Raw genomic sequence first — 15,295 nt, 5'->3', positions numbered from 1 at the left:
TTCCTTCCTTCCTTCCTTCCTTCCTTCCTTCCTTCCTTCCTTCCTTCCTTCCTTCCTTCCTTCTCTGTTTCTCTCTTTCTCTCTTTCTTTCTTTCTTGACAAGGTCTCACTCTATCACCCTAGCTAGAGTGCAGTGGAATGATCATAGCTCCACTGTAACCTCATACTCCTGGGCTCAGGCAATACTCCTCAGTCAACCTCTTGTGTAGCTAGGACCACAACCATGCACCACTGTGCCTGGCTAATTTTATTTTTATTTTTTGTAGAGACATGATCTCACTATGTTGTCCAGGCTGTTCTTGAACTCCTGGCCTCAAAAACTCCTGGCCTCAAGCGATCCTCCTACCTTGGCCTTCCAAAGTGCTGGGATTACAGCTGTGAGCCATTGTGCCTGGTTACCATAGCCATTTCTTTTTCTTTTTCTTTTTCTTTTTTTTTTTTAGATGGAGTCTTGCTCTGTCACCCAGGATGGATTACAGAGTCACGATCTTGGCTCACTGCAACCTCTGCCTCCTGGGTTCAAACAATTCTCCTGCCTCAGCGTCCTGAGTAGCTGGGACTACAGGTGTGCGCCACCACGCCTGGCTAATTTTTTGTATTTTGAGTAGAGAGGGGGTTTCACCATGTTAGCCAGGATGGTCTCAATCTCCTGACCCTGTGATCTGCCTCCTTGACCTCCCAAAGTGCTGGGATTACAGGCGTGAGCCACCGCGCCCGGCCACCATAGCAATTTCTTAATTGCTTCTATCTCCAAGTCATCCTACATACCATACAGTCAAATCAATCTACCTCAAATACAAATGAAATGGTTTCATTTCTTTATTAAAAATACTTTACTTACTCTTTAGGACCTGAACAAAGTTCAAACACCTAAGACTTATATTTTTAAAATCCATGAATTTAACACCAAAAGAAAATGTGGTTTATCCAGAACGTTCCTTTTATTTCCAAACCCCACACTGTTGCTTGTGCAGGTCCTGGAAGACCTTTCCTTCTTTTTTTTTTTTTTTTTTTTTTTGAGATGGAGTCTTGCTCTGTCGCCCAGGCTGGAGTGCAGTGGCCGGATCTCAGCTCACTGCAAGCTCCACCTCCCGGGTTCACGCCATTCTCCTGCCTCAGCCTCCCGAGTAGCTGGGACTACAGGCGCCCACCACCTCGCCAGGCTAGTTTTTTGTATTTTTTAGTAGAGACGGGGTTTCACCATGTTAGCCAGGATGGTCTCGATCTCCTGACCTCGTGATCCGCCCGTCTCGGCCTCCCAAAGTGCTGGAATTACAGGCTTGAGCCACCGCGCCCGGCCGACCTTTCCTTCTTTATAACTAACTCTTACCTTAAATCATGCCTACTATAGAAACCTATTCTTAATCATTCAGTTATAAGTATCTACCTTTGTCTCAACAATTGTATTGCTTATATTCTATGTCATCCTTTCTGGCACAATGATGTATGTAACCAACATTGTTAATTAACTATGCAATTAGTGTATTTTTTTCTAAATAAATTGTAAGTTCTTTGGCAGGGGCTACAGTATATAAACACTTTATATTCCCCCATCCCCTCAGAGCCATATTCTTGGCAGGCACTAAATTAATACTGGTTGGATGAACAAATAAGAACAAGAATAAATGTGTTTAAAACTTACTATTATAAATGTTCCCAAAGCTGCTACAATTTTACCTTCAGGAACTGTAGAAATAGAATGAAGGAGTTGCCTGAATTTCTTCCCCAGATAAGTCATTTATTGAAAGTCAAATTTGTATTATAGTAATAATAAATGCCATTCCAGAACAAGTTTCTGTTCTTCTAGTCTCTCCATATGTAAGAATTCTTATAAATATTTATATTATAAATAAATACATACAATATAATATAATATATACCTATTTATTTCTCAAATTCAAGCCCATGAACTGTATGTCAAGCAAAATTTAACAGTGAAGTCTGAACACCATAAAAGATTGTAAACACTCCTTTAGAGTGCCTTATAGTGGAGTTTGGCCTAATAAAAATGGCACAGAAATATTTTGTGTCCCTTCTTTGCATCTTGGTACTGTTCTCTGCAGCCAGGTTTTGACTAAATCTATTATATGCCAAGGTCAGTGTGAAAAAATATTACAGCGGGCATTTTGGGGGGGGGGGGACTATATTTAGAAAAATGAGAATTCCACTGATTTTCATTGAAACAATAATTGGGGAAGACATTCCAGAGAATTCCTGTGCTGTATATAGTTTTATTAACCTTGTTTGTATAGTTATAGTCTCATTGTTTTTGCAGTTTTTTGTTCACTAAAACAAAGGTACTGCCAGTGCAGCTATGAGATCTTGAAGTGGTGGCCAGTTTTGGGTTACTACAACAGTATCAATGTCAGTGCCAGTTGGGTGCCTTCAGAAGGGTTTTGGAGTGTGCTCCAACTCACTTGCCTATGTGGCCATGGAGGAGTCTTGGCCTGGCTGTTTTGTGAATCTTGATAGAGATTCTGTGACCTCACTTTATCTAAGACAGATCAATGTGTTAGACTGTGTGGAATCATTTGTGGAGACTCCAACAAGTAAATTAAACCTTTGTTTTTCCTGGGAAACTCATGTTTTACACTGCATACTCTCCAAATTTATTTGATGTTGGGATGTATAAAAATTGTCTAGGAACATGAGCTTTTTGCTTGGATTCAAATCTTGATTGTGCCCCATTGTGTAACATTGGATGAATGACTTAACTGTTCTACCCCGATATCCTCACCTGTGAAATGCGGAGAACAGTAGTACTCACCTCAAAGGGCTCTCATGAGAACCCATTGAAATATTTCATGTAAAGATTGTTGTTTACAGTGAGCAGTGAGTTACTTGACTTCTCATTGCTCCAGTTTCCTCAACTGTAATATGGGGATGATTATAATAATAGTATCTACTTTCTGGGGTTGATAGAAGATTGAATGAATACATATAAACATTTAGGACAGAGCCTGGTACATGTAGGTACTCAATAATGATGAGCTATCATTATTATTTTAGGTCTTACCCTGATGAAATTGGACCAAAGCACTGGCCAAGCTCCCGGTTTGCCCATGTGATGAAACTACGACAGGCAGCCCTTCGAACTGCGAGGGAAAAATGGTCAGACTACATTCTGGTAAAAACAGATGTTTGATTTCTTGACAGCTGTCATCTTGAATGTATCCAAATCAGTCATCCAGAAACTAGAACCATGGATGCAGTCAAAACAACCTTTGGCTTAGACAGTGCCTCCCCCACTTTTTAAGAAAGGCACGAGGAAATTTTTGGTAGTTTAATATTAGGCTACCTGGACTTCATCTTCAGGACCACATGCATTTTCGGTGGGTAGGTGAAGAAGAACCTGAATTATTTAGTCTCTGTCATGCAACAGGCATAAGAACTCTGCATATTTCTAGTTCATGGGAAATGCTGTAGGTAAAACAATGTAAGTTGTTCTTATAACTTTTTGGAAGAATTTGGGGATATGAAAAGTAATTATCCAAAAAAATAATTGAGCTGAACAGCTCTGAAATGGTTCCCTTTTGCTCCTGAATGATCTGGGGAGTAGCATGTTACTTGGCTTCCTGGTTGCTCCCAGTGATGCTGTCTTTGAGAACTTATGTCCATCCCCAGTCCCTCCATCACAGTGAAAATCTGCCCAATAATGTGTCATGTACACTTGTGACACAAATCCTTTCATGGAAGTTTTCAAATTGTACTGAAAATATTTAATATTGTGTAGCTGTTTAAATGCCATTGAAGTGTACAAATGCTAAATCACAAAATTTTGGGTAAACAGATGGACTATCATAAAAACGAAGACTTCTGATTTTTTTATTGTGATAAAACCTACAAAATGTAAAATCTGTCAGTTTATCCCTTTTTCAGTGTACAGTTCAGTATGATTATTTCTTTTATATGTTAGAATCTGTTGTTATACTGTCTCTGTAAATAAATCACTGTTAACATGGGCTTCTAAGAATAGGAAATAGTTTCACTGGTTAGCATGGGTTGATATAATGTACTTAAACAAAAATTCTACTTACAACATTAAAATACATTGATAGATCTGTTTTGAGCTACTCTGGCATTACTATAGAAAAGCTAAGTAGGTATGCCCATCTGTACCTAGACTGGGCAGTCAATAAGTGTTTTTGAATGAACCTTTAATGGCTTGGGAACCATTAGTATCTTGTGCCTAAAACACTAGCCAAAGTATAGGATGGGTCCTGGTTGAGGCTGTGCCCAGTGTGGCAGCACTGATTTATTGCTTAGTGCCTTATGCAGAGCCCAACATAGGAAAGTTAGACTAAATGTATTTTGACTGAATGAAAGTCACCTAGCTGCAATGGGTTTCAATAAGGAGGACAGAGATAACTAGTTCCATATGTCATGAGCAAGTTTCTGGGATCCTTCAGAAGGGTTGGGTTATTCTCAAACTCATTACTGAAAAGTACCTTTTCACCTAACATTATCCTTTTCTTTTCCTAGTTCATAGATGTTGACAATTTCCTGACTAATCCACAGACCCTCAATCTACTGATTGCAGAAAACAAAACTATTGTGGCCCCCATGCTGGAGTCTCGGGGCCTGTATTCTAATTTCTGGTGCGGAATCACCCCTAAGGCAAGTCTTTTGCTTAAATGAATTAAGGCTACTAGTTTTAACAAGGCTACACCGGGTCAATGTAGTCCCATTCACCTTTCTCCTGTTTACTCCCTTGAAACATGCATGTCATTGTGTTCCCAGAGCAAGCATTTTTCAGAAAGGGCAGTAAATCTAGGTCCAATGCTACAACCCAGTTGAGCTCTTCTGTATTAATTAATTATTGAAGAAAATAGTCTAAAGAGCTTAGCCTTAGAAACTTCAAATTAGCAAATAAAGCATGCTGGAATTTGTACTTTCCCCCCCACCCAATTCAGGAATTACTATTTTTAATTAATTTTTTTTGTCATTACAAAACTAATATAAGAACACTATAGAAAAACTTAGAAATTTTAAAACGTTTAAAAGAAAACCAACAAAACATGTTAAATTCCCATCACTGTAACAACATCATAGATAGAAACTTGCACATTTTTAATAACTGTATTATCATCAAGTGGCTATATTCCAGTTTACTTAACCTTTATCTTGGTTTGAAAAACATTTAAATTATTCACAACTTTTAACTATCATGACCATCATGATTAATACAATTTTTCAGCATTTAAGATTATATCCTTAGGATAGCTTTTCAGAAGTGGAATTACCAAGTCAAAGACTATAAATATTTCAATGACCTTTGATGTATGTTGCCAAATTTATTTCCAAAGAGTTCTAATAATGAAAACTACCATATTAGGTTATTTTAATGAAATTCAAGTTTAAAAAGGTTTGAATTTTTATTATTTCTTTTTTTCATAGTAAAATCTTCAAAGTCTAGAGGTCTGTTTTAGCGAATGCTCATGGCTGGTTGTATTTTTTATTCTTTAATTAAAGAATTAGAGAGATAAATTCAACTGATTAATGTAATTTGTATCAATGTAGGATAAAAATGTGCTAAGCAAAATAAGGTATATTGGCTAGGAGCGGTGGCTCACGCCTGTAATCTCAACACTTTGAGAAGCTGAGGAGGGACAATTACTTGAGCCCAGGAGTTCGAGACCAACATGGGCAACATGGCGAAACCTCATCTCTACAACAAATGAAAAAATTAACCAGGTGTGGTGTTGTGCACACCTATAGTTCTAGCTATTCAGGAGGCTGAGCAGGGAGGATTGCTTGAGCCCAAGAAGTTGAGGCTGCAGTGAGCTATGATCACACCACTGCATTCCAGCCTAAGTGACTGAGACCTTGTCTCAAAAAAACAAAGAGTATGTTCAATGTATTCTCATGGCCAAAGGGCTAAAGTTTGAGTCTCCCCTTTATATTTGGTTTTGTTTTGGATGAGAAATAAGGCCAGTAGTGTGCTGATAAATGTTTAATAACTGGCTTTTTGTGGGAAAAACCCTAGTTGATAGCATTTGCCAATTTTTATGGTTTAAATGCTCCCACCATGCAAACAACTTAAATGTTGTTAAGCTAAGGGAAAGGTTAAGTAAACTGCAGTATAGCCACTTGATGATATAGCTGTTAAAAATATGCAAAACTGCCACCTGAGGTGTCATTAGAGTGTTGGGGATTAACGCGATTTTTGTTTTTATGGATTCCAAGCTATCAACATGTCAACTGGTTTGCAAAATTTCTGAAAATTTAACAATGTGTGGTCTGGTACACCACTGGATGAAACATTCCTCTTTTGTTGTAATTATTTCTTCTAGTTGTAAGATATTTTGAATGTGTGTTATTTTCTGTGTCTCTTTTGGGAAGATAATATGTTCATATTTCTAAAGGCCATTCACTTCCTCACTTCCTTTGGAGAAAACATTATATTGGTTTAAATTCATACACTTCCAGTGTTTCACATGGCAGAGTCACTTGAGGGTTGTTTTTAATGAGTTGTGCTTTGACACCAGCAACAAGGATGGGTTATCCTAGTGGCCACAGCCTACAAATTTGTATTATCTCCTTATTTGCTTTCAGGCTTAAAAGCAAATAGGAGAAATGTGCTCACTTATTTTGTACAGTAAAATTAAATTCTGAGCAACTTAGGGACAATTATTATTTTCCTCCATTTATTTTTGGCTTTCTACCATCCCAGTTAGTCTCTGCTAGAGCAGGATTAGAAAAGGCCAGTGACTTCATAAGCTCAAGTCAGGGCCTGGTTCCCAGAGCCTTTAAACTCATTCAAAATAAAATGACCTTGATGTTGTCTGGCCAGTGAACAGGAATTATTACCAACAAGATTCAATTTATGTGGAAAAAGAAACACATTCATCATCTCTGCCTCTTTGCAGGAGGCACATTTATTCTCTCTCACTTTCCCTGCTTCCTTCCTTCTCACCCCCACCCCAAGGATATTCTGTGATTCATCATCATCATGGATTTTCCAAGCTTCTCATTCTCGGAATATTGTTCCTAAGTAATCTAGAACTTTATATTTGACACAAGTATTTAGGCAGCCTTTTTAAAAACCCAAGTTCCCTTTATCCCTTGGAAGACTGCTCATAAGCTGAAGTATTAGGAGAAACCATAGAGGATGTTAAATGATCCTTAAGTTAAAGGCTAATAAAAAAACTATAGTAATAATAATACTTCATATAATGAATTGCAGTTTCCAAAATAGGTTCATAGACCTTATCATGTGTGATTTATTCTGCAGTTCTTTGAGATTGACAGAGCAGCTATTATCCCGTTTTTCAGGAGAAAAAGCTCAGGCTCAAAGAGGGTAGCCATGGGCTAAGATCAAACAGCTAGAAGGTGATTAAGATGACTCTCAGACCCACATCTTCTAAGTCCTCATTTGTGATCCTCCTCCCTTATCATGGGGTCAGCATTAGGGTTAGCTAAGCTAGGACACTCTTGTAGAACCTGAAGGGAATGTCAGAGAAGTAGATGAGGCTGTAGCGCCTTGTGTGTGGATGCTGAATGACAACAGGAAATGTGACCATAAAGTGATGCAACTGATTAATGAGCACATAAGAACTTCTGCATCCAGAGTATTGTGCCCTTCAGAGTGCTGGCCTTTCAAAACTTCACACTCATCCCAATGAACTGCCATCACCTAGAACGTTTTCCAAAATGCCTGGCAAAGCTTCCACAAGTATGTTTCGTAAGCATGTTTTGTTGAGATATATCTTCGTCTTTTCTGGAAATGACTTGAGCTTTGGAATAAGGAAACTAGTCCCGTGTGCTTGTGCAGAAGGAAGTTTCAGAAGTTGAATCCCCAAAAACTGTGGAGCAGCTGCAGCTTCGCCAGTATATTGACTAAGTAACTGCATTGAAAGAAGACCCTCATTTGTATATCTAAGTAATGCATGTTTAATTATAAATATTAACCATAGTGTAATGTCATTTTAATAGGAGCCAATATTTGTTGATACATTCTTGGTGCTGGGCAGTACACTCAACACTATTCAGGTTCTACCTTACTTAAATTTTACAGCTAACCCCATGGAGTAGATAGTGCCATCATCCCTGTTTTGGAAATGAGGAAATAAGTGCAGCAAGGTTGAGTCACTTGCCCCATACCCACAGACAATAAGTAGCTGAGGTGGGATTTGAACTCAGGGAATCTGACACTGGAACCTGTGCTCTTAACTGCTCTGTCACTTCTTAATACTCATGCTTCATATTTCATCATAAGTCAACATAAAATACACTTTTATGAAATTATTAAATCAAGAGATATGTTGAAATCAAAGTTATTTCTTATATCAAGACCCTTTTAGTATTATTTTATATGTAGATAGCATTTCGTGTGCTCACCTGGAAATTCATAGGCCATGATAAGAGGAGTGAAGGTGGCTTTGTTTGGGAGCTTGTATTTAGCTGGTGACGACTTGAAAGGAATCAGTCTAGCAAATGACTGAAAAGGATGAAGACTCCAGGTCAGAAAACACAACCCACCTATTTGCTCTTTTACAGGGCTTCTATAAGAGGACCCCAGACTACGTTCAGATTAGAGAATGGAAGAGGTCGGGCTGCTTCCCTGTCCCCATGGTCCACTCCACCTTCCTAATTGACCTCAGGAAGGAGGCCTCGGACAAGCTGACTTTCTACCCCCCGCACCAGGACTACACCTGGACCTTTGATGACATCATTGTCTTTGCCTTCTCCAGCAGGCAAGCAGGTACTGTTTGTCTGTGGTTGTAGTACCACCATGGAGACATAGCAAAATGACCAGCTCCTTTGTTTTGTGCATCTTATTTTTAAAAATACCCTCATATTTCGGGTAGTGAGAGGCAATAAATTGTCTGCAATAACCATACCAGCACCTTCTATGTTGCTGTCCCTGGGAGCACCAATTACCAAGAGCCAGGGCTGGCCTCTACCCAGGAAGCCACTCTGTGTTGGGTTGGAGGGACTGGTGGTGATGTTGGGAGTTATGGGAAGGTGATTGGTTCTCTATGGTGCTACTGCATTGCAATTGTTTATCATAGACATCCATGTATTAATTAGGAAACTGTCACAGAGGCCTAAAACAACACTGGCAAAGATCCCAGACTTTAAAAATGGAAGTTTATTTCTTCTTGAAAAAGTCTGAGTTGCTATAGTGACTTTGTTCCACAAAGTGTTCAGAGTCCCAGGCTTCTCACTCTCCACGAGGTACTGCCCTTAATTGTGGAGTCCCAGGTGTCTCACCACCACGGATGTGTTTCAGCCAGCAAGGCAGAAACAGCAGGGAGAACTCTCCCTGTCCCTTGAAGGGTGCAATCCAGAAGTTGAATGCAGCACTTCCATGCAAATCCTGTTAGCCAGAGCTTAATCACAGGACAATACCTCACTGTAAGGGAGGCTCAGAATGTCATCTTTATTCTCTGCATGCATGCACTGCAATTTTCACACTCCAGAAGAAGGAAAGAACAGATAAAGAGGCACCAAAGAGTCTCGGCCTCAGTCCCTGTGGAAGGAGAGGCAAAGCAAGACCGAAGTCTTTTATGAACCACTGGGAAAGCATTTCTAGTGGGGCCTGTAGATTTTTGAGAAAGACAAGTCAACAGGAAGGAAAGTTATTTTTCTCATTTCACCGTACACTTGCTTCAGGAGGACACAATTCACAAGAGCAGTTCAACAGCAGGACCATGGCATCTAACAGAGCAAAGCTTTATTAGGATAATTCAGACTTTCCTGACAGAAGTTGGGTCCCATTATTAATGTGCCAGAAATGTGTCACTTAACTACTAGCAAAAATAGGTTATAAACCAAGAAGATGGTGAAGAAACTCAGTGTGGCCATATAACTGAGGGTGGAAAACATGGTGCAAAGATCTTCAGACAGCTGAGGAAGTGGCTGGCAGATGAGAATGTTAATACAAATTCAAGCTACAGTTCACACATCAGATTCTCCTTAAAGCCATAGGTGTCCTATTCATCAGTTGTAGATTTGCTGAGAATGAGAATATTTGGTAGAATGGATCAGGCTGATTTTCCCCTTGGCTGCTAGAGCAATTTAGACCCTTTGGCCAGGTGCAGGCATTTGGTAGAATGGATCACACTGATTTCCCCCTTGGCTGCTAGAGCAATTTAGGCCCTTTGGCCAGGTGCAGGCAAAAGCAATCTTCATATGATTGGAAGTTTTTTGCAAAGATTCCTATGTCAATGTTAATGGAACCTGCTTTTTTCATTTGGTCTGTGATTTTATCTGACTTCCCCAGGATGGGAAACAAAGTCAGAGCCTTCTGAGTCCTTGAGTGCCAATCTCTTTCCTTCAGAGGCTGAAGCTAAGATGTTCCAAGAAAGTGAGATATTAACAACTACACAAATGGCACTGCCTAACAGAGTCCTCCTTTATAGTCACTGCACAAAGCGTTATTATGACCCCATGCACTAAATTACGATGATACATTGTATGAAACCAATACCTGGATATCGGGGTGGGAAAAGTGATTCAGGTTAAGCAGGAATTTTTCAGCTCTGTCCTATGCTTCGCCTGTTCACCAGGACTTTGTGTGCTGTTGGTCAGATTTTGCAAAGGCTTTTTTAGAACACCGAAAGCAGGTAGACACCCAAAGTTGTTTGGTGACTCATTTGGGAAGAGGAGAAATAGAAAAGGAAAGAGAGAGATGAACTCCCAAGTGTTTCCTTCTGTTCCTGGCACTGTGTTAGTTGGGAGTTAAGATTTTTATGTGTGAAAACACAACTAATAGTCATGAAGCAGTGAAAGCTAAGGGCCAGATTGGCGGTGCAGACCATGAACAGGGCAGGAGTCAAGGCAGGAAAGATTCACTGTCATTTTGGGGAAATGAAAGGTATTTCTTGACAACTGTGGATTTTAAGGTAATACTGTACTTATCTCTAAGTATTTTCCAGAGAAACGTGAATGAGCCTGGGAGTCATGTGCAGCCCAGGGCATGTCTCTAGGTTCTTCTTCCTTAGTTTTAAAGCAAAGCACTTTCCCTCTTTCTTCATGAAATATGATTGGTATTCTTTTGTTCTCATTCTTCTGAAGCTCCCTAGCTGTGTATCATCTATGTCCCAGGCAGGACCATCCAACCACAAATCTCAGTCCTAAATCTTTCACCCCACACTCTAGCCATTGCGCCATGTGGGTGATGAGTGAGGAGCAATCCAAGTGTGCTGGTGAGCGGGGCTTGGCCACCCATCTAGCCCAAGAAGAGAGCACATATGGTCACAGGCGAGTCTCTGTGACTGTAATGAGTCCAGGGTCAAGAGTTCCCCTCCCATTGTGGCCCATGATCTGCGTTCTGTATTATGGCCACAGGAACCATCCTGGCGCCAGTCAGTCATCTTCCAAATGTCTGATGTGAGTCAAGAGGCAAGTGATATGGGCAATAGGCAGACAGATCCTGGACACCACTGGTAGTGGTCACATTTGTCCCCATGTGGAGGGATGGCAATCCCCTAGTGACTAATGGTCTTGGAACTGAGTTTCCAATTACTGGGTGGATAGAAAGCACTTGGCATTGGCTCCTTAGGGACAAAGATTTGGCACTAATGACTTACTATGTGACCTTGGACAAGTGACAGCCTGAGTCTGATTTTTCATCACCAAAGATAGGGATAATTTTATCAATCTGCAATGTTAAGTTACTATGTGAGTACAAGACAATGTTTTATATGTTTAAAAGAAAAACAAAGTCCTTCAAAATGTAGTGTAATTCACTTTTCTTTTTCAAAAGAAAAACTGTCTTCCCCAGAAGCAGCTTTCACTGGGAGTGCAGACTCTTTCATAGACTTTATCTAATTATTAATACATTTTCTTTTATCAAACTGCCCATGCACATGGTTGAAAGTATTCTTATAGTTCCCCATGGTTTATTAAGAAAAGAACAGTCCCTTGCACATCACCCTGCATCATTTCTCTCCTCCAGAAGGCAACCACTGATATCTCTTTTAAGTGATCATTTTAGTATAATATTTACATCCATGTTAAATAATATGCATACACTGCTACTTCTTGATTTTCTGGCTGCACCGTAGGCATTATGTATTGACTCTCCACTGTAGACAGTGAGGAGTTAGCTCTTTTTCTGCCTTTTGCCCTCTGCATGCAAACACATTCTTCTCAACACCCTGTTGTCCCAATGTCATTTCAAACAGATTGATGGTCAGTGTTCTTGTTGTAATCATGCAAGCCTAACTCCAAGCTTGGTCATTTATAGGCTATGATTAGTTTTCCTTTGCCATTAATTTTCTTTGGAGGCAATTCCTGTAATAATTGCCTTTTTTTTTTTTTTTTTGCTTAGTTTTATTATTACTAGTATTTCTAAGACTTATTTCTCTTCTCTTATACACTGACTCTTCTGTTCGTGTTGTTTATAATCTTTCTTGCTGGTTATAATCGTCCTCCTCTTCTTCCTCCTCCTCCTCTTCATTCCTTTCCTCCTCATCCTTCTCCCACATCATCCAGTAACTTTCTGAAAAAGTATGATGGCAAGTAAATATATTATGGTCTTGCATGTCTAAAAATGCCTTCCTTGTACCCTCCCACTTGATGGATAGTTTGGATATGTATCATATCATTTGTTTATGGAAGCCTCAGAAAGTTAATTGGTAAAATGGTTTGCCTAATTAGGGTGGAGATGCAACTTTAATATCTTTTTCCTTCCACTTCCTGAATTCATCATGACTTTACAAGAAGGTGCACTTTGAAGCTCCCCAGAAGCATTCATGTGGTCAAACAGCAGAGCTAATGAGTTTGCTTGGTGAAGGCAAGAGAAGGGACAGTGCTTGGTAGACCAACCTTGATTCAAGCCAAATTCCATAGAAGCAGGGAATAAAGGTCATTTTCTTTTCTCCTTTCTCTCTGTTAATTTCATGAGACAGCTTCACCTGATTTGACAGATGATGTAGCTGACTGGAGGAAATTTCATCTGCACAAAATAGAGGAGTCCCTATGCAGAAAATTCTCTCTCCAGAAAACAGTGATGATTATCACAATTAACAAATCAGAGGCTTGGATACATGACGGACTCATCCTTTTCACTAAGCAGTGTTTTCATTGATCAGGAGTGTCGATTGCTGACCAATGATCTGTATAAGACCATCCTGATTCCTATATTTCTAGCTGTCTGGTTAAACACAGATGCCTTATAACTGTGCAAGTTATCAGGTGGGGCTATGAAGACCAATTTGAATATGAGAAGGGTATTGCATGTTTCTGGTATTGTCACACTACAGGTTCTTAAAAGAACATTCTGAAATGCAGACTGTTTTGTCTCTATATGAACTGATTTTGGAAGTTTTGTATCTGTTGGTTGGCTCCAAATCCATGCCTGCTAAGGGAAGCAATAAAACCAAGGAGAATCTTGGAGAATTTTAAATTTCCGTTGTTTTTTTCGTTTTTTGTTCTATGTATGCCTAGATGTAGCTTTAATAATCTGTCAGCGTTACAGAATTTTCCTGTTTGCTTTCATATCAGATGTGGATTTCATTCCTCATTTTCTCGTTATTTCCTGTAGGTGGATTACAGTGTTCCATTCTGCTCTCCGGAATGGGAATTCCTTGCCTCCCTTTTGATCCTTTCATGCCTTTTATGTTCATTCCAGGCCACGAGTTTGGTTTTTCTTCAGAGAGAAAAAATCAATTTCCTCTGGGTTGAAGAATAGCCCAGTGTTTTTATTAGTCCCCAATGCTGTATTTTACTTTTTGAATAAAGGAGCATTTTTTAGGTCTATAGACATACCTGAAACAACCACTTATGTAATTACAATGTCAAACTCAGCATCAGACACAGTTCAGGTTCCTTCTCTTCCCTTGTCACTCAGCAGTGTGTTTTCTGATTGTTGGCTTTGTCCCTCTCTCGGATCCTCAGGCATCCAGATGTACCTCTGCAACAGAGAGCACTATGGCTACCTGCCCATCCCCCTGAAGCCCCATCAGACACTGCAGGAAGACATCGAGAACCTCATCCATGTGCAGATTGAAGCAATGAGTGAGTGACCCAGGAGCGGGGGGGATGGCTGTTGTTCCATTGCCACAGTGACCATACCAGCCACTTCCCTTCTCTTCCAGGATTGGAATCTCACGGCCATCAGTCTCCTCTGGCTGAATACATAGCTATTCATTTGTTCATTGTTTCCTAAACTGTTCCTATGGGAAATATGAATATGACAAGGTCTTTGCCTTCTGGGAGCTTCCCATCCTGGAAGAGAGCTGGGTACACAAGTCAATACTTTCTAAAAGATCTGATAAGTGCTATAACAGTGTTTTGTGGTGTGGACTTAAACCCTAACTTGGCTGCTTTCTAATTATATAACTTTGAGTAAGTAATATCCTTAGTTGTAAAATGGAAATAATGAAAACTTTCATGGTTTTTGGGCAGATTCATCATGGTATATGTAAAATGTCTAATATAGCCACAGTAATTATGATTTCAACTTAACAATAGCTCATGATGTCACAGATACCATTGTTACATCATAAAGTGCTAAGCACTTTTTGTACATTTCATCAATCCTTGCAACAACTCAATGAAGGGGTTTTATTATGCCCATATTAAAGATTAAAAATAATGAGATGTTACCTTAAGTAACTTGCCCTAGAGCATTCTGCTAAACAAATGACAGATTGGGATTTGAACCCATCTTGCTATCTCCAAAGTTCATGTCCTTAAACACTATTGTTATTGCCTCTGGATCTGGTATGATGCATGAATTGCTGTGCTCAGTCATCGGTAGCTATGCTTTTTATTATATGTGATGTACAATGGTAGCTAAAAGAGAAAGTAACCAATCCACCTAACCTAGGGGAAGATGTTGAAATGGCTTCCCAAAGGTGGGACTATTTTCTATTATTCATCAGTAGAGCACAGGAGGTGTATGTGTGGGCAGTGGAGTTTGTTAGGGAGGAACAGCAGGAACTGAAGCTAGAAAGTGGGCAGGAGCCCCGCCAAGAGGCTCTGATGTATAAGAAGGTATTTGGGCTTTAGCTGAAAGGATAGGTGCTCTCAAAAAGATTTTAGCACAGAAATGTCAGGTTGAATTTGGATTTAGAAAGGTCACTCTAGTGGTTAGAAAAGTGTAGGTGGAGCATGCATGGGATGCATGGGCAGTGGCTGCTGGTCTCAGACCAGAGGTGAAGAGACCACTTTGGACATTTCATGGCTACTGGACAAAAGGTGGTGAAGACCTGACCTAGAGCAGTAGCAGTGGGAATGGAGAGGAAGGAACAGAAGCTTAGGACATAGTCTTGAAAGGACACAGCCAAGAGTTAATTGTAGGTGGATGAGCAAAAGGGAGGCATAGAGAAAACTCCCAAGT

General features: G+C 39.9%; 1 protein-coding gene across 1 annotated transcript in view; it reads left to right on the top strand.

Annotated features, from left to right (window-relative positions):
• COLGALT2 (collagen beta(1-O)galactosyltransferase 2) overlaps positions 1-15,295 on the top strand; it is a 101,131-nt gene that overhangs the window by 61,183 nt on the left and 24,653 nt on the right. The window contains exons 3-6 of the mRNA XM_023203462.2: positions 3,010-3,127; positions 4,483-4,617; positions 8,500-8,704; positions 13,849-13,968. Of these exons, the coding sequence (XP_023059230.2) occupies positions 3,010-3,127; positions 4,483-4,617; positions 8,500-8,704; positions 13,849-13,968 (578 nt within the window). The remainder of the gene's footprint in view (positions 1-3,009; positions 3,128-4,482; positions 4,618-8,499; positions 8,705-13,848; positions 13,969-15,295) is intronic.

Source organism: Piliocolobus tephrosceles, chromosome 1, assembly GCF_002776525.5.
Source record: "Piliocolobus tephrosceles isolate RC106 chromosome 1, ASM277652v3, whole genome shotgun sequence".
NCBI lineage: Eukaryota > Metazoa > Chordata > Mammalia > Primates > Cercopithecidae > Piliocolobus > Piliocolobus tephrosceles.
The sequence above is the reverse complement of the archived record's forward strand: the minus strand, read 5'-3'. Positions and strand labels throughout refer to the sequence as shown.